Raw genomic sequence first — 20,087 nt, forward strand, 5'->3', positions numbered from 1 at the left:
CCGAGCAGAGGGTGTTTCATTGGCTCCTCATTAAGGGTTCTGAGGGACAGGCCGCTCTAATGAGGCCCACGGGACGCCTGTCACCAGCGGGACGGAATGCCAGGCTCTGGCTGCACCCCTCCCACCCCAGCCCCCCCTCGGGAGCATGCATCCTTGCTGCTGTCACTCCCGGCAACGCCCTCCTCGCGTTGCTATGTGATTGTGCTCCTGCCGAGACAGAGAGCCGTGAAAAAGGAAAAGCGCTTCTCAAAAAAAGATGCCCGGCCAACTGCCTCTCTGCACCCTGCCGTTGATGCATATGTGTGTTTTTATCCAGAGCTCTTCAAGTGTGGGCTTGCAGCAGCGTGTAATGTGGGTTTTTTTTTTTTCTTTTTGAATAATCAGATATGGCAAGTGAAATGGCAACACCAGCAGGAGACGTTTGCCCTTCTGGGGAGACAATAGAAGAACATGGTGGCAGTTTGTGACCTCACATTCCGACCAAAACAAACAGACAGCTCGTGCTTGTGCTCGTTGATATGTGCCAAGATAAAAATTCCCATTATACAGTACATATTTATAAATTTGCACTGGATAATGGGTCAGGATAGATGGATAGTCTATGAAGATGGCAATATGTTGCGTTTTAGTAATTTATGACATAATTATCTAAATTCTTGTATTTTTTTTTATTTCATATATTTCATCATGTTCACGACATAGCTAAACCATATTCTTGATCTATGTGCAATGGCGGTTTGAAAATATATCAACACTGAAGTGATGCACAGTTCCTCTGAAAATGACAGGTACACACAGGAACTTAAATGGCTTTCCAGTCCTGGCACTAGTGAAGGCAAACTGGCTTGAGGAAACTGGCCAATAACAGCTTGCATGATTGCAGTGATCTGGTGAGGCTTCGTTTGGCAGCAGCGTATTCACACTTGAACCCCAGACCTGTGGGGAGGGAGGGTCCTGTAATGGCTCTCTGGAAGAATGAGTTGCCTGGTATAACAGTTCTGTTGCATCATTTGTTTCATGCTGCAGTTCAGAGGGTGGCAATCCATCCTAATCCCCCCCCCTCCCCCCTCCGGCCCGCAGGGTCCTATTTATTTTGCCTGACTGCTGGAAGGGGGTCATGCTATGTGGAGAAGCCTTCGAGCAATGACTGGAAAGGAGCGGAGTAAAGCGTTACCGACCAGGCAGAGCGGGGGAGCGGTTTCCCAGCAGCCCTTTGCATAGGAGCTCTGAGTGTGAGGGTGTAATTATGCTCAGTGCAGTTTATGGGGCGCACAGATCGAGCTCTGCGGTACTGCACCGCCTGTGCTTTGATTTACGGGACATGGTCAGCGCCCCATTCCAGCTGCTGGATTGAGAGTGGCTATCGATCGGTTTTGCGGAGTGTTCGGCGTTGTTTATGATGCGGAGGTCGGCGTGTCACAGTGGCTCCTCCCTCTTGTGATGTCACCATCCAAAGTAGAGGTGCTTTGCCACGCTGTGTAAATGGGATTGTGGGCCATTGTTACTAACTGAAGGACTGTCCTGGCCTTGCAAACCTGCACTGTTCTTATTGTTTTTTTTTTTTCTAACGTTAAATATGGTTGAGAGCTGCTCTCCTTGTGAATCAGTTGGCCGGCGAGGGAGTGAGAGAATGAGTGAGTCATTCAGTCAGTGAGGACCGTAACCGTTTATAGGAAACCTTCCTCCACTTGCAACCCACAGTTGTTCCATAATGAATTCACCACACAGCCATTTTGAACAGGTGATATATGTCTCTGTGTCTTTGCAATGAACCTGCCATTCTCAACTGCTACATGAATGAATTATGGAACATATAACGTGCCAGCTCCTAAGTGACCTGAATAAGGGCGTCTCCCTAGCCTAGGAGATAACACAGTTTAATGGCTGCTGCCTTTTCCTCGGTGCTCTCTAGCTCGGAGAAATATCATTATCATTTCCTCGGTGGAGTCATTTGTGTAATCTCCCAGAGGGAGCCGGCTGGGTGCTGTGAGGACAGACACCTGGTTTTCTTTATGCATCTGGGTAGGCATTGGCTCTGTTCCCTGGTTTACTGACGGGACCGCTCCTGCCCAGTAGGGCGGGGACCTCCCTCGTGAGGAGCATGCTCAGTAGGGACTACGCCGGCGTCGGTGTTGTGAGAGGAGCTTGCCAAGATGATTGACGGCAGGGCTCTGTAATGAAGGGGCGGCCAGATGGTGCAGAGAACTAATCTGTTTTTTTTTTTTTTTCCTGTGCTGCCTTTCTCCCTCCTCATGCTCTGGAGTGAGGCCGTTTACCGAGGTCCTCAGCCACCTCCTCTTTCTGAGGAAAAGCATGGGTCTGCACCACTGTTTTGAGAGAATTATACAGATATGCTATATGATGTTTCAGAAGGATCCATTCGGTGTATTTATTATTAATTATTACTGTTAATTATTACTAATGTTTCTATTATTATTATTGTTAGTAGTAGTAATAGTGGTAGTAGCAAAAATAGTAGTATTAGTATTGATTAATAGTTTTTTATTTATTTTTATTTTAACTAGTAATTGAGTATTAGTAATCAGTAATTAGTAATTAGTATTGGTATTTAATTAATAATTTACTATAAGTATTTTAATTAGTATTTTTATTTTAATTACTAATGTTTATTTAGTAACTGTAGCAGTTGCACATCAGTGATAATCAGGCTGAAAACAGTGCCGCAATATCAACATGGAAGAGCAAAGTACACAGTAGTACCTGTGCAAAACATGTATTTGATTACACAAAATACTCATAATAAAATGCAAAAAAAAAATTCACAAAAGAACATGATTTTTTTTATGGGGTCTGTGTTTAAATAGATGGCCTGCAGTAGTAAAAAAAACAAAAAAAAAAACACTTTTTCAAGAGGGATCTGGCTCTTCTCCAGGTGAGACAGTACAGGGTATCAGGCCTAACAAAGTAAGTGAGGAATGCTGTTAGCAGCATAGTCTCTGGCCCTGGTGGTCGCTGTATGCTCGATGAGATGTGTATAACCTTTTCTACTGAAATTCTGTTGTGTCTGAGATCAGGGTGAAGCAGCTCTGCTGTTCCAGCCAGAGAGCTGGAGGCATCTCCAGAACTGGAGAAGCGGAGCTGAAGTAGAATGCCAAGATCTTGGGGGATGGAGGTGTGTGCCTCTCATCTGAGAGTGCTCCACAGACCTCATTTGCCTCTGTAGCCCACAGAGCCGTACAGAACGCTACATTTCTTACAGAAGAACTCAGTGTCAGCTCCCCTGGGAACGACAGAACTAAACCCATTATTCCTGAAAGTAGATCGCGGCGAGGAGGGATTGCAAAGTTTTCAGGGAAATCGAGGAGAGGGAGAGGGTGAGACAGATAAACACGTTTCGCAGCTCCAAACAAGCAGACACGTTTTTGCGCTAAGCGTTTGTGCAAAATCTTTTCTCAACACAGTGTCCCCTCAGGTGTGTTGTATATCGACAACAATGAGGCTGAATGATCCGTTGCGCTCATAGATAAGTACATTTATTTGCCATTTATTTCGAGCACAAAGAAATGATGCCTGTTACCTCTTGTGGTCTTTCTTGTCTCAACAAGATTTTTGCCTGTAAATGTGGATGGGCAGACAGTATTGATTCACTGTTTCACCTACTTTGTTACTGAGAGCTAAATCAGTATGTGTGAGCATGTTAGAGGATGTTTATCATCCAGTTATCATGTAGTCCAGTGGCCTAATGTCTGTATCATTGTCCCTGCTTTTCCCTGTGGCCCTGTTTCTGTTTTTTCCTATAACTGTGTCAGGTACACGTCTAGCTTTGGCTTTAAATGTCCTTTTAGCTTCAGGCTACTGAACCAACGTTAACCTGCAGTAATTCATTCATGACAGCTATAAATGACACATACCAAGTGAGACCATACCAAAATGGTGTAGCTGGAGGGACTCTGAGGCAGATCCATGTGTTGGTCCATGGGTACTTTTCTACCCTAGTCGGGTCAGTGATCGCCAAGCTAAGGACGGAGCGGAAACAAAGCTGGAACGTAGCATAACAGAGTTCAGAGCTGTAGGGCAACACCCAAAGCTTCCCTCTTTGTACTTTGCCTTCCTTTCATCCCTCTCTCTGAAAGCTAACGCGATTTATTTTCAGAAGCTGCTCGCCCGTTCGGGGCTTTTCACCGATCCGGCGATGTGCTGTCATGTCATCCAAACCACAGGGTACCTGCTTAGCTGTGGCAGGCCTCAGGGGCCTGTGCTGCCAGCATATGCTGCCGTATGAATCACACACAGGAGGATGCATCTCCTCTGCTCTGTGGCTGCTTAAAAGCACACCCAGGACAAAAGGAACAGCCCCAATAAGAAGGCAGTTATCACGATCAATCTCAGTAGTTCTGTAATTATAGCTCGTCATCCGCAGCTGTGTTAACTCGAGCTATTTATATCGCTCCATTAGATTATGTAGGGCTCTGACCACGTTGCTGGTTATGACCATTTCCGCATTTTACGACCTTGACCACAATGCCTCTGCCACCCTGACAGCCTCATAGCACTGCTGCTCTGACCACTGCTCCACATTGCTGTCCTGAACACTGCTCTACTCTGCTGCCCTTAACACTGCTCTTCGAATTAGTAAACCTGTGACGGCTCAGAGATATAAGAATATAAAGATCTTAGAGCCAACAGAATAATATGATTTTCACAGATTAAGAAATCATGCCAAAACATTTTAATATTTTAGGTTTATCAATTGCAAAACATTTTCCCTAATTAAAAATGTACTTGCATTAAACAGTTATACTTCTTTTTGGCTTTGCCACCATTTAGAAACTCCACTCCTTTGTTATCTATGCGATTCATGCACCCGTGGCCCGACTTCATTTAGTTAATACTGTTAACAGAATAGCATAATTTTCACTGCTAAAGACAGAAACCCAGTATTCTGAAGCATTTAAGTCTTTGCTGTGTGTAATTATTGACCACAACTCCTCAACGCAGTCCGATCTCTCCCTGACACAGGTTAATGAACATCACAGCCATCACGCTTGATGTCTCCTCTGGGCTTTGGATGTGGAATGCAGCAGATGCACCTCCTTCAGACTAATGACCCCCCCCCCCCCAGCAGCGGGGAACAGTCAGAGCTGGAATCAGGAGCTGATGACCTCACAATCTCTGTCAATCAAATTTTATTTGATGCAGAAATTTTTAAATAAATGATAAGTCAGAGCACTTTGCGTTTCCCACTTAATGGGAACTAATGTCAGTTGCAGCAGAGTGTTGATGCCCTGGCAACAGAAAGGGAGTCACCTGGAGGGGTGGTGGTTGTGGGGAAAAATGATAGGATCCAACTTTGATCCAACACTTAAATAAAGTGAGCTGTCATAAAAGCGGTATTTCTCTTGAGAGTAATGAGAAACTACAGAAAACGCACATATGTTTGTGAGAAGTAAGTGTAGTCCTGTCGATCCCCTGATGACACTCAAAATCAAGGAATCAAAGAGTGATGAGGCTGAACAGGGAACATCTCTTATGTTGTCTTGGACAGGGCTCCCTCTTTTTATTCCTCCTGAATGTGCAATCACAGGGTCCATTTAACGAGGGGTGGGTGAGATCACTACTCCTGCCTGCTCTTTGGAAATTGGAGGTGTAATGAGACCTGACCTGTTCTTCTTGTACGCTGTTGGTTCGGAGAAATGGCAAATTTGTGTGCCAACTCAACACAAGAGGCCCTTGCTGTAACATCTTTGGTCTGTAAATGGTTGCATGATGTATGGCTTTAACCCTTCCCAGCAAGGGAATACCACCTGCATGTAAAAGGAATCACACTGTTGCATGGAGGAGAGGAAGGGTTAATATCTAACACTCCCACATCAGGAAAACCAAGACACCCCCGCTACCCCTCCACAGAAAAACCCCAAACATACACTTGCACTCACACCCCCATTCTCATTCTCAAAGACTTACATGTCCACTCTGCAGACTACACACACACACACACACACAGTACATACAACATAGAATATTAATTACAAATGACTGAGACTGTAGTATTTGGAGATGAATTCTGGAAGGGAGATGTAGCAGGGTGTCCACAGTTCTGAGCTCAGATACTGTGTGCACGTGTGTGTGTGTGTGTGTGTGTGTGTGTATGTGTGTATGTGTGGTGTGGGGGTGTGGGGTAGGTGCTGATGATGGGTGGATGGGGGGGGGGGGGGGGGGGTGTTCTCCTCCCCTTTGAAGTAATTGCATCTCCTACTCCCTGCAATGTTCTTGTAAGTTCTCGTGCTGTAGCAGCATGATTGAATTATGCTCTCTGTGCGAAATGGAAAGCCATCTGGCCTTGCACTCTTAGGCTGGATTTGGGGATTAAGTACCCAGGGTAGATTTACCAGCTGAATCCTTATTACTGCTTGTGTGGGTCAGAAAGGACCAGTATAGAGGCATCACACACCCTACTCTGATTTGACATTGGACACATATGGATGTTACCCATAGGAAAGGAGATGTGCTGTATCCCAGAGATTATTTCTGAGCCACATAGTTCCTTGTTACCCCCCCCCCCCCCCCCCCCCCCCCCCCGGCCCCTTCTCAGACAAACTTTGTCCATCACCGGTCACCAACTTATGTTTATGTCAGTTTTATCTCCTGATTTGTTTCGTTGATATCTTCATAGGGACCTCAGGAGTCTAAATTGAAGTTGACATGGATGACGCAGAGGAAGTACCATTGTCTAGGAGTGCAGTACAGCTACACTCTTCTGCCTTCTGGACTCTTCTCTTCTGTTCTCTTCTGGACTGAAAATAACATCATCATTGTTTTTGAGCAGAGCCCTAGCCAGTGCTGTGCATTGCTGCCTGTTTGGGGATAAGCTACACAGAAGTGCCTCTGTGATATACCCTCCTTCTCTCTCTCTTTTATGGCTCTTTAATGACATCTATTGGCCAGATGTGTCTGAGCCTGTGTATGTGCGTGTGTGCATGTGCGCATGTGAGCGCTCACGTGTGGAAGAGCCCCATTGCTTTTAAATTGATGCTGTAGATGTGTTTTTATGGGTTTACCCCCCCCCCCCCCCCCCCCACCTTCAAACACTGAATAGAAAATGTGATTTATGAATATCGACTGCGAGGTGGCGGCTGATATGCGATGCAATCAGAATTCTGCCGTGTGCTGTCAGCAGTCACACTGGCTGATTTGGTGCAGTTACAAACACTTTTTCGTCCTTTTCTTTTATTGTGTTTTTTGCATATGTAAGGAATAGTGTCGGTTTGGATAGAGCATTTCTTCATTTATGAATATGTCTTAAAAATTTGCTAACATGTTTCTTTAGTAATACATTTTTAAGCATGTCATTGTAAACCCGTTTCAGATCATATATGGGAATAAATGGTCTGCGAGTTGCTTGTCTGTCTGTACGTTTCTGAACTGAAATGTGGGCTTTTGCATCTTTGAATTCTCTGCTTTGATGCAAAGTGCTCCTAGGCTGTAGGATCATCATCAGTGATCAGTGATTTTTATAGTAAACTTTTTCCAGACGAGGTCTGATCAGCATCATTTATTGAGTCTTACACACACACACACTATATAGCAGATACTGCCTAATCATGGTTCTGAACTGCAGGCATTTTATTTGGTCCTGTTCGTCAGGTCGGAGTTATTTTTTTTCAGGCCATCTTGTGAGCAGGAATCAAAGCAGCCAGCAGATGGCACTGCATGGAAGCGATGCTGAGGTAGCCGATGAGATAGCCAGGCAGCTCGGCACACTTCTGATCTGCGGTACGGTTATGGCATAAGCAGCCACACCGCATTGCGATGTGCCCGCAAACAGAGCCGTAGCCGGCGCACCGCGGCTGATGTGCCGGCTCTTTGGCGTGAGTCACAGAGTCTTGCCGGGTTCGTCACGGTTAGGGAAAACAGACCGCACCTGGTAGGTATGAGCAGGTTTTGCAGGGGTGTGTGTTTTATGCGGATGATCTGAGAGGTGCAGAGAGTGAGCTTTTGTTCCAGTTTACCTGCGATGAGCAGTTATCAGAGGACACGCTCCGTGACATCCTGCCATTTTGTTTTTTTCTCTGTGGCCGTACGTGGCAGGGGTACAGAAGCTTAGAGCAGGACGGCAACAACCTTTATACATACAAATTTGCTAGCATGATATTCACCCATCATAGTGGATTGTACACAAAATGCCAAGCTGTACAGACATTCTCTACAGGTTGCCAGGTTGTACAACAAAAATCCCCCACCAATAGTGTACATAGTGCCAACTTAGACATAAAACTGTTCAGTAGGTGTCACTTCCAAATTGTCTGACATTATATAAAGCCGTTGTGCGGGGATCATGTACAAAGTGCCAGTCTGTATTTTACACCATCCCCCAGGGATCGTAAAGAAAGTACCAGGCTGTATATTTACACTGTGTCCTAGGCATCATAAAGAAAGTGCCAGGCTGTATATTTACATCATGTCCTCGGGATCGTAAAGAAAGTGCCAGGCTGTATATTCCACCATGTTCTAGGGATCGTAAAGAAAGTGCCAGTCTGTATTTCACACTGTTCCCTCAGGATCATACATAGTACCAGGCTGGATATAAATGAGCTTCCATTGATCCATCACAGGCCTGTTAGTGGTCCTGCTGCACAGACGTGCCCTTGCTGATCCCGTGGATGTCTGGATCAATGCTGATTGATAATCGGTTCTGTTTTCCTACAGTCAGAGCTGGAGGTGAGTCTGCTGCTGGTGGCAGCCCCAGAATGCTCCAGAGCGGATCGATCTCCTTGGGGGTCACGTGATCAGATGTTGCCGTGGCACCCCCCCAAGGGGGAAAGGCTTGGCACAGCGGGGCAGAATCTTGTCGAGCTGGCAGGTGAACAGAATTAGATTTTCGTGAACAGCCCCGCCGTCTGATTCGACAGGTTATGGTGACAGCAGGGGGGTTACTGTGGAGCAGTAGCCCTCTGGAGAAATTATAATGGTAGTGGCTCAGTAGTGGAATGTACCACTCTCACCTGAGGAAGGGGTGGAAGGGTCCACTGGAGCAGTATGCGTCCTTCTTGATTCCTAATGTTAATCTCTCCCCCCCACCCCTTGTCCCATCAGGCCTCTGGGTGTGGAAGATAAGCAAAGATATGCGTTCATCAAAATGACCTTTTTGATTAACATTTAAAGAAACCCAGAGCTTCCATGGGTTAGACGGGTGTGGTCTCTCTGCTATCTGGAGCCCTGTCCGTGGTGCTGAAAATAGCACAGCTTATGGCTTACATCACATCCTATTGTTTGCTGTTGCTTAACCCCCCCCAGCACTCTACCCCACAGTGACTTACATCATTACGATTTAAACGTTATCCATTTGTGCAACCTGTTTTTCCCAGAGCAGTTCATATACTGCATTTTTAAAGCCATCCGGTGTTGCGCTTCATGTATTAAATTGTCCAGTGTAATGGCACCATGTCCTCTGTAGAATGGTTGTTGTTATTACCACTCTGTTAAATATTTTTCATTGGCAGCTTCTGTGTCCAAATGAAGACACAATATTAATGCAGTTTTAAGTAATAGAGGCAATAAGAGTACTCACCATTTTCACCTGTAAATTGACAGTTGTGGATGTGATCCATGATTTCTCTGTAGTGACATAATGAAAATGTAATGTTAATTAACTGACTGAAGACACGCATAAATATGTCGCCGAATCAAAGCTGGTTTGGACTATACATGCCATCTACCAGTCAGGGTCATCCATTTAGGCAATTAAGGGAATGTGTGCTCTATTCTGCATTGCAGGATTAGTGCGTTCAGCTTTGCTGGAGCCGCTAAATGTAATTGGGAGGGCATAACGTAATGAAAACACCGACAGCTGCCATGGCAACCGGTTGCCTGTCTGTCCTCCGGAGGCCCATGAGGGAAATGGGGCAGGGGGGCATCAGGTCTCCGTCTGGAGTCGTGTCCTAACGTCCATCCGGTTTAGTGGCCTTGTGGTTAAAGTGTCTGCTAGGCCCCCAGAGTGGGGCTCAGTCCAAAGGGTTTAATTATGGTGCCCACTGTCCCTCCTGACGATGAAATAAAAGTCACCTGCAGTAAACTGGCATATATAGATATAAATTCTCCCTGAAGATGCAGCAGATTCCTTGTGCTAACGAAGGGCGAGGACCCAGAATGCTCCCGGCAGAGTAAGCAGTTGCAGTTCCCACCCGGTAGAGTTTGCCCGGCGTCTGAGTCACACCAAAAGCACCAGAGGAGCAGTTGTGGATTTTAATCCAGAACCTGAAGAGTGTTGATGTGTGAACGCTCTTGACGTTAATCGTCTTAGTGTTAATTGCTGATCGCAGAGGCATGAATATGTTTTTAAACCACTCCAAACCAGTCTATCAGCCTCTGCACCTGAGGGTTCTTTCTGTTTTGATCATCATCATCATCATTATCATCATCACAGTCATCATCTTCATCATGACCATCGTCATCTTCATTTTCTATCTGTGCTAACATTGTACTTGGTGTAGGAATCCACACCAGCGCTTGGACTTTGCCTCACCTTGTTTTATAAGTAATGTATTATGCATCTGAGACATTGTGCTCAGCTTGTAGGAAGATTAATTTTTGGACTAATTATTTTATAATGTATATATTATTCGGACACTGAGAGGTATGTAAGTGACACACCTTAAGCGGGAGTCTAGATTCTCATCATTTTTAATGACTCTAATATGTGCAGTGATCATTTCCTTTCTCCTTTTAAAGATGAATAAAATCATACTCAGCATTTTAATTAATATGTAAGCCTTTGTAGAGTCAGTAAGCTAAAACTAAGCTTTGCTTATCCTCTTATCTTCTTACATGTACATTTTTCCATTTATCTGCTTTTTACGCAATGTTTCTTTTTTTTTGCTTTGATGAAGCTCACATTGTGGCGCAGCTTATTTACGGTTAGAGGACAAATCACATTCTCCTGGCCACCTGAGGAAAACTGCAAGGCTCGATCTCGATTGGCCCTGTGTTTACTGGGGAGTGTGTGCCGGAGAGCGATGCATTCTGGGAAATGCAGGTTTTTTTTTCCTCTGCAGAGAGAAGGGATTAGAGTTTGCTCCAGCAGGGGGGCTGTAGACATCTTTAATGGGGGGGGGGGGGGGGGGGGGGGTTACCATGGCCGGGATTTCTGCTCCTCATGTGCTGCTGTTTTCCTGCCCCTTCTCCCTCCCCCCCCCCTCCTCCTGCCAAGACAGGAACGATGCATTATTGATACCGCTCACTGCTCCCATGCCTGTTCCTGGCTCAGAGCAGGAGAGGAGAGACACCTGATTTAACACACATTACTGAACGGCTCTCATTCCTCTACTTTGCTCCCTCTCGCTTTGCTCCCTCTCGCTCCCTCTCGAGAGCTCTCGCTCTCTCTGTCTCTCTCTGTATATATGTATATTTATATACCCTTCTCTTTGTATATCACTCTGACTGTCCTCGCTTTCTCTCCCCATCTCTTTCTCTGTGTATCATTTTGACTGTCTCTCTCTCTCTCTTGCTTCCTCTCTCTCTGTCTCTCTCTATCTTTCCCTCTCTACACCTGTCTCTTTGTATATCACTCTGACTGTCCTCTCTTTCTCTCTCTCTCTCTCTCTATTGCTCCCTCTCTATCCCTTTCTCTTTGTATCTCTCTCTCTCTCTCTCTCTCGTTGAGCAGTTCTAGGTGTCAGGCTTGGGCCAGACTGGGTGCCAGTTGGTAGTAGGTACAGCTGGCACTCCTGGCAGGCACAGGGACAATATGTTCAGCACTGCTGCCCCAGTACAGGAGCCTGTGAGCACACACACGCACACACATGGGGGTGTGAAACAGGGGCAACAGTATCCACACACATGTGCTCCACACATGCTCACAGATCACGTAGCCGCGTCAGCAAGCGCAAAAATATTCACACTCGGTGTTCGGCAGCTGCCAATCTGTGTATTGTTTTTGATTTTTCTGGACTGTAATTCTTTTGACCACAGTTGGACACGCACAGTCTCATGCACACTCACACTCAACACACACACACACACACACACACACACACCTTTGACTGGTGTACTGAGGGGCAGGTAGCCTGCCTTGGAGCCGAATCCTTGCTTGCAGGTGCAGTGTGTTTGAAGTGCACCTGCTGTGTGATGTGCGTGGGTGGGACCGTTTTTTTTTTTTTATTATTACTTTCTCACAGAAGGCAGGATGTAATATTTAAGAAAAAAATAAAAGGAAGAAATGATTGTGTGCTGTGGCGGAGAGAGAGCAGCAGCAGGAGAATCATGAAGTCAGACTGCACCACTTTGCGCTGGGGAGGCTGGGAAGCTGCGCGTAACGTTCCGTGTCCCTCCCTCCCCCCCATCCGTTCTGCTTGCGTGGTGTCTTCCTCCTCGCGCTCGGAGGACACACGACCAGCCTGCGCTCCTGCTCCCAACAGGCCCCTTCCTTCTCATCTCCTCTCCTTCGGCGTGATTTGCGGGGAAGTCGGCGTCTCTGAGCTCTGACCGCGATGCCGGAAGACTCCCAGACCCAAAGCCTCGCTGCCTCACAGAGAATCTGCTGTCTGTGCATCTGAGGCGGGGAGAGTCCATTGCTTTCTCTCTCTCTCTGTCTCTGCCTCTCTGTCTTTCTCTCCCTCTCTGCCTCTATCTCTCTCTCTCTCTCTCTCTCTCTCCCTCCCTGCCTCTCTCTCCATTTCGCTCTCTACTAGCATCAGATCCATCCCCCTCCCCTCCTCTCTCTCTCTCTCTCTCTCTCTCTCTCTCTCTCTCTCTCCCTCCCACTGCCACACACACACACACACACACACACACATGCTCGCACCTCAGACGCAGCATTTGCGGGAGACGGGAGCCAGGGCTGGACTGGATCAGCTCTGCAGACCGTTACCACTGTGGGAGAGAGGAGAGTGCCGCTGCTGCCGGTACTGCTGACAGCCAAACCCGCCACCACCGCTGCCTCTCCGCTTTGCCGGGACTTCCATCTCGCCTCTGCCCTTGGCGGAAAGTCACCTGCTGGGATTGTCTTCGTTAAGCCCGTAGTGTTTTTTTTTTTTATTTCGTGCGCTGAGCCGCGTGGCTCTGGGGGGTTCTGCTGAAACATGGCTCACGCCGCAGCGAGCATTAAGAAAGCCCGGGGGGAGATGGAGCAGCCGGCCGATCTCAAGGCGCTAGAGAAAGCCCGGGAGAGGAGGAGGAGGTCCCGCGAGAGAGCGGAGCGCAGACGCAAGGTATGAGGATTCAATCGCTGCCCCCCCCCCCCCAAGCTGCTCAGCCGGTCACCCGGCTGCCGTCCAGTCTAACTTCCACCTGCGTCGCCATCAAGTCCCACCTCCACTTTCACCATCACCATTGAGTCTCACCTCCATCTTCACCATCACCATTGTGTCTAAACTCCACCCTCATCACTGCCATCAATTCCACCTGCACCTTCACCATCATGAGGTTCCACCTCCACTGTAATCACCATCAAGTCTTGCCTCCACCTTCATCACCACTGAGACTTACCTCCTCCTTCATCACCACTAAGTCCAACCTCCACCTTCACCATCACCATTGAGTTTAACCTCCACCTTCATCACCACCACTGAGTTACATCCGCACGCTCTCCAACCAACAAAAAGTAGCATCTCACCACCATGGAGTTCTGGCTCCAGCTTCACCACAACTGTCAAATGTCATAGCCACCACCTCCTAATCCCTGCCCCCTACAAAATCACTACCATCTTTCCCCGCCTACAACATGTTCACCTACACCACCTCCACACCACCAGCACCGTTTCATTTGTCTACACCTCTGAGTCTTCATCTCCAGTGTCACCTCCACCTCCCACCTCCACTGCCTGCCCCTCTCCACTCTGCAGGCCTCTATCAGGAATGCCTGTCACAGTGCTGCCCCCCCCCCCGGCCCTCCATTGCACATCCCATCTGCCTGAGATGCTGTTAAACCGTGGCACCTCTCCAGGTGCGGCTCGTCCTCTAAGTCTGGCACCCGTCTCATTGTCAAGGTCCCTTAAATGTCTCTGCTGGTGCTGTGCCAGGCGTGGCAGTGCCCCCTGTCCCCACGGCAGGCCCATCATTCCATCAGATCCCGGTCCCCCCCCCGGTGTTACCCTTGGTGTTTTACTGCGGCAGAGCGTGCAGTGGAAGCACACGCGGCACACGGGGGTCTGCCTGCGTCTGCTGACTGCAAGCTGCTGCTGTCATTTCCTCTGCGCTCGGCGCACGCCGAGGGGAAAGCCCTCGCAGCGGGGTCCGCCTGCTGCCCCCCAACTGCCGCCCCCGACTGCCGTCCCCGACCGTCCTGAGAGAAGGGGGGAGTGGGGAGGTACTTTCGCAGTCATGGCGGGGGGCGGGTGGTTGGTGAGATGGCAGGTATCCGGTCCCTGCCGGATGTTGTTTGAGACAGGGGGTTGGAGGCAGAGTGTTCAACAGAGTGTTCACTGTGTGAAGGAGTATGCAGCTCCAGATGTATGTATGCTCATTGACTTGACTTGGCAGGGGCTTTAGCTCTCTTTAGGTTCTTCTGATCCCTGTATGTAAATCTCCTCTGCACGGGCTTTGGAAATAAGCACGCACAGTATAGAGGCGTCATAGCTTGCTGTCTGCCTCTTTATGTTCTGTTCCCTTGGAGATTTCGAAGAAACAATAAGTAGAAGGCCTCTTTTCAAATCCGCAACTCTAAACATACAAGTGTAATGTAGATGAAAATTTCAAGCAGGTTTATTTTCTGTATATTTTTCATTTCCAGTGACTTTGTGTATAGATTGCCACATACGTTCATAATACTGCCCAGTTTTGTTGTGTATTTGTTGTACAGGAGAAAACATAATGACATTGTTGTTCTTGGGTGGGTAATTTTCCTTTTTCTCCAGCATTTCGGACTGATACAGACATAATGCCAGGAGTGCATGCAGATTGTTTTATTTTTCACATTTTGGGTCTTTAAAAAGATCTTCCAAAAAAACATCACTAGATCAATAGTTTTAGCATTGTATTTGACAGTATGACAGTTTGCCCTACAACAGCATAATGCTGCTGTGGATTTTGTGGTGGAGATTAGCACTGGGATTACTGGGCTGTGAGGCCAGTATCTGGAAGTGCCAGATGTGGTGGGGAAAGCAAATCATATGTCCGACATGTAAAAGGTCCCACAGGTCCTAAACAAAAGAAAATACTCAAATCATGATTTGAAGGAAGTCTAGACTTTTGCAACAGAATAAGCGAAGATGTTATCCTCATTTCAACATGTCATATGAGAGTAGATAGACTGGGATTTTTTTTTTAGGGAGGACGAGGATTGTGAACCGGTGGCATCAGCACTGAAGGTTCTCCCATCCCTAATCTCTGCCGATTTCATTTTAATGCAGCATGTTATTTATTCCAAGTGCACAGCGTCTGGGTAATCTGCCATTACGTAACCTACAGTACGGGAAATGTTTTTTTTTAAGCGCCATAATAGCCACAGCACTGGCCTGGGGGAAGATATTATCCCCTTTGGTGCACAGTGTCTGCCAAGGGTTTCACTGTTCGCCCAGCCACGCCTTCCGCTTCACCAGCCCCCGGCAGCAGCCAGGTCCTAATGCAGACTGCAGATTAGAACGGCGAGCATTGGTATCCATGGTCGCGGCTTGGTGAGCTCGAAGCGGTTTCACTCCGCGTTGGTGGAGACGATTCTGTCGCGCATGCGGATCAATGCTGGGCGGGCAAGGATTGCGCAGATTACCTGATCCGCGTCGCATCCGGATAGGCTGGAGTCACTCTCTGCGCCATCGGCTAGCCTATCCGCACTGTGCGGATGAGTGTGTCAGCGCGCAGCAGGGTGCTTGCGAATGCGAGGGACGCGTCCACAGAGCAAGTTTGCATTCCCCCCAGTGCCTGTCGGGAAAAGGCTCGCTCAGGAGGCGGGGTGTTCTGATGGGCCATCAGCGTCCTGGAATCTTAACGCGAACCCTTAAATTTGAAAATCTCATTTATGTGCACTGTTTCGTATTCCTGAAGCGTTGTCCACAATTCTCCAAATCAGTACACGTCGTTATACAGTTTAATATGAAGTGCGCTTGTGTTCGCTGGTTTGTAAGATCAATATGTTGTGCACGGACCTCGCCTTTTTAAGTTACATGAGAAGTCGTTTCCCCCCCCTCCAGAGCATTTCCATCTCATATCCATCAGCATCCCCTGAAAATGTGTTATCAGCTCTGTGTGGGCTGATAACGATAATGAGAACAGGTGTATAAAGAGAGCCTGTTCCTTTCACGTTGGGACATTTCAAATCAGGCCTTTATGACTGGATGTGTTTATTTTGACAATGAGATTTTTGAAGGTGAAAATAGAGTCAGGGGTTTTAGCAAATGGGTTTTCCGTTGCTATAATGGGCATGCAGTTTGTTTTCGGGTTGGCCAGAAAGAGTCGGGCCTGGAAACAGGGCCCTTAGGAGTGAGAACAGAAGAAGCATGTTGGCCCCTGCCCTGCGCATGACGGGATGGGGGTGACAGCACAGCAAGGCCCCCTGGGAAACAGCACCATTAGCAGTCCTGTCTTATGTATCTCAAAACACAACCATTAACTCTCCTGCTGTGGCATGATGTTGCTACATGCTGCTATATTATGTACTATGGTACCTGACTTTCCTGTTTTAGGGAGACAGTGATACATGTATGTGTTTTTGCGATGTTTAATTGTGGGTATTAGTTTCCAGCTGTTAGCACATCAGGGTAATTTCTGCTGCACCATTGTCACTGTTGGTGGCTTGATTTATTGATGTATCTGTATTGATCGCTTCTACAATCGCTACCATGTCAGGGAAGGAATGGATACCTGACACTCCTGTGTCCTGTGATGGTGGCGAAGTAGGGCTGCCAGCCCTCATGGAAAATTTTGGCCGAAGGGGTGAGATCTCATCCGGTTAATTGCGTAACCGAAGGTTTGATTAAGCTCGTCCATCTGTCCGACAGGATGGGAAAAACCCCGCCAATTTGTATATGAGATGATGGTCTCTGCACCATTTTTCAGTCTGAGCCCAAACAAGATGGAGTGGGAAAACACCCTGGCTTCCCGGTCTGGTTGTTTGATTGGTTTCCACTTCTGGAGAGGGACAGGCACTTTGCGCTCCAGCATTTGGATGTTCTCATCCTGCCGGGCCCACTTCCCCTCCATTTCTGAGTGCTGTACCTCTCGCTCTACACTGCAGGGTTTGCTGGAAAATGAAGGCAGGCTGAAGCAGGGAAGAAGGTCAGCAGCTCCAGACTCCCCTGCTGAGTACCTCCACCATTATTGGAACCAAGGAAGAGTGTGTGTGTGTGTATGTGTGTGTGTGTGTGCCCGCGTATTGCAGAACTGACAACAAACTGGCAAATACATGGAAATCACTGTCCCTGAGACTCAGATTAGTTTCCCCAAACAAAGCAACAGTCATTGTTATTTTAGTATTAAGATGGCGGAACCATGGTGTTTCTCAGTCCCTGTGGAGAATGCAGGGCGCCTTCCTCTTTATGGGTGTGATTTTGGCTGCCTCTGGGCTCTTGGCTCGTGTTCTTGAGCCGCCCTTTAGTTTGCTGACCATCCTCTGAAGCTCCTCCTCCATGGCCGACACTTTTAACTGGGCTGTTACAGAATGTTTTCGCACATGCAGGACGCTCTGCACTCTACCCCTGTGTCTGACCCTAACCCGCCCGTAGCATTCACTACACATACCATTTAATGGAAACATGGAGGTGCAGACACCCTGTGCACGCTCAGCTACAGAGCTGGAGCATTGGCTGGCTCCCGAAGGCACAGTAACCTGCACCATCACTGAGGCTCAGCACCGCACGCGCCGTCATATTACTGGCAGTCTGAGGCACAGGCTGAAGCTGAAGCCTTTTTATCTGACAGGAAGAAAGCCTTCCCCTTGCTAATGTTCCGCTGTGTCTCTTCTCTGGATGTTTTCCAGCACTGACTGCTGTCACGGGTTTGAATCGTTAATGGAGCCCCGTTGTCGGTGGACTCTGGCAGTGCAGTCCCCCCTACATAATCTGGGCTGGGTAACTGCGCGTATAAAAGTGTAGCCGTGCATTACAGTATAGATTTGTCTCCCAGAAGCATCTTTCTCAGGGGAATAAACGGCAGTGTCCCATCTGTGAAGGAAGGCCTCTGGCGACAATAGTCCCTTAACCACTACACTACAGTGACGCATAGCTGAGTTGCTGTGGGTAAAACTGTTTGCGCAGCAGAAATAATTAACAGAATATCCTCTTTCTCCGTCCTCTCCGGCACAACCTGTTAAACACTGCGCTGATATCTTTCATGTCAGCGTGAGCCCTTCCTCTCACGCCATGTGGCAGCAGTATCTTGTGTAACAGATCTCCGTCCTTCCTCGCGTGATGTCACCAACCAGCTTCATGTTGTGAGGCTGCTTCTGCACAAGTACATTATTGATTGCGTCTATGTCTTTGGATTTTGTATGTTAAGATATGACTTATACAACACATGTGTTATTCACCTCAGCTGTTGAGTCGACACTGCTGTATGTTGTTAACTAGCTTTTATTTTTTCATTTTTTTTTTTTGTTGCTGGGGGTCAGGGCTGAAGGTTTGTTTTATTTATTGAAGGTATGGGTTAAGATTGAAATGGTTGAAATGTTCTTTGTTTTAGCATGCAGCGCACACGAAAGCTGTAAACTAGCGCGATCCATTCAAAGCCAGATAATCTACGTATTTAATTGAAGGCCTTTCATAAGAGAGGTGTTGCCTTGACTACGATAGCATGTGTTTATCAAAAATTTTCAGACACTAAGACAGCAGATTTATTCCTGGGTGTTCTGGAAGCTATGTGAGTGGCAGGCGTGTTCAACGGGAGTAACCCAAAGGGCCTGAGTATACAAGCAACATGTGTCATTATGCTTCATCAGTTATAGTTCTTCTTTGCAAAAATTACATTCATTAAGTCATTAGCATAATCGCATGGATGCTAAATAGTCCGTTAATACAGAGAAAAACACATAAGTTATGTGTCCTCCGAGTCCTTTGCTTAATCATTTCAGGAGTTGTTTGGAACATGTACTCCATCATGTCCACATACATTCTCTTTAGCACAGCGCTTTATGAATGTGCGTGGAAGCTGACATTCATCTGTGCATTTTAAAACAAGGATGTGTGAGTCTAACATCTGGGCGTTCGGAGAGGAAACGCAATGTGCTGAGTAACTAATACAGAGGTTCTTTTGCAACGTTATGCGAACGTTATTGTCAGATGTGTGGATGCAGCCTAACCGATGGTGTGTGAGAAGCGTGTGGCGTTTTGGTGTCGTTGCACAGACATTTTCTTTGGGCTTCCCTCACAGACCTACCGGAGCCAGAAAGCCTTGCATTAGGGGAGCAGTAGGGTGTATGCTGCAGCGGGGACATTAAATATTAACAACCCCACCCCCAGTTCCCCAGGGGAGGCACAGAGCAGCATGCAGCCTTTACCATTCGCTGTGATCACCTCACTCTGAGGCGTGTGGGAATGATGTGCTATTGACAGCTGTATTGCAGTGGATGAAGTGGCAGCACACTGCCACAGAGTGATGATGCAAGAGCCCATGATAAATCTTGATAACTCTAACTTTTTTTTTACTTCTGAGTCTTAAGGTTCATTACATGTTCCAGACTGTAGGGTGTGTGGCCAACTTCAACATATCAGTCCTGTGCAACATTCCTCACCCCCGTCCTTTCTCATAACAAACAAACACTCCTTTGCAAAGCAAGGTGCAATGGGCTATATTATCACAGTGTTTGGACCAATCTCTAAGTCAAAAAAAAAATGCCATCCCTCTGCTAAGAATGCTGGGACAAGCTTAACATCATATAATACGAATGTACTGTTGCAGACAATTGCAGGCTAGCCAGTTTTTGACTACAACACAAGGTCAGAAGGCCCTAGCCAGTTGCGGTGTTTGTTCATAATAAAGGAAAGGCAAATGTTATTAAGAGATGTTGCGCAGTGTATCTTAATAATGAGAGGTTACAGGTCACACACACACCTCCTCACTCACTTGCCTCCAACTGACTCTTAGCTCAGTGCTGCACTATGTTATGGGAAACATCTCTCATTAGTGTCCTCTAATGATCTCCCTGCTAGCACCATACCCACAGTCTGAAGCAGAGACACAAATAGGACACTTTATTTGTCTAC

General features: G+C 47.3%; 1 protein-coding gene across 1 annotated transcript in view; it reads left to right on the forward strand.

Moving 5' to 3' along the window:
- The first annotated feature begins 12,713 nt into the window (after positions 1-12,713).
- ank2b (ankyrin 2b, neuronal) overlaps positions 12,714-20,087 on the forward strand; it is a 99,807-nt gene continuing 92,433 nt past the window's right edge. Inside the window, exon 1 of the mRNA XM_036550766.1 lies at positions 12,714-13,166. Within this exon, the coding sequence (XP_036406659.1) occupies positions 13,038-13,166 (129 nt within the window). The 5' untranslated portion in view covers positions 12,714-13,037. The remainder of the gene's footprint in view (positions 13,167-20,087) is intronic.

The sequence above is a fragment of the Megalops cyprinoides genome, chromosome 18 (genome assembly GCF_013368585.1).
Source record: "Megalops cyprinoides isolate fMegCyp1 chromosome 18, fMegCyp1.pri, whole genome shotgun sequence".
Taxonomy (NCBI): domain Eukaryota; kingdom Metazoa; phylum Chordata; class Actinopteri; order Elopiformes; family Megalopidae; genus Megalops; species Megalops cyprinoides.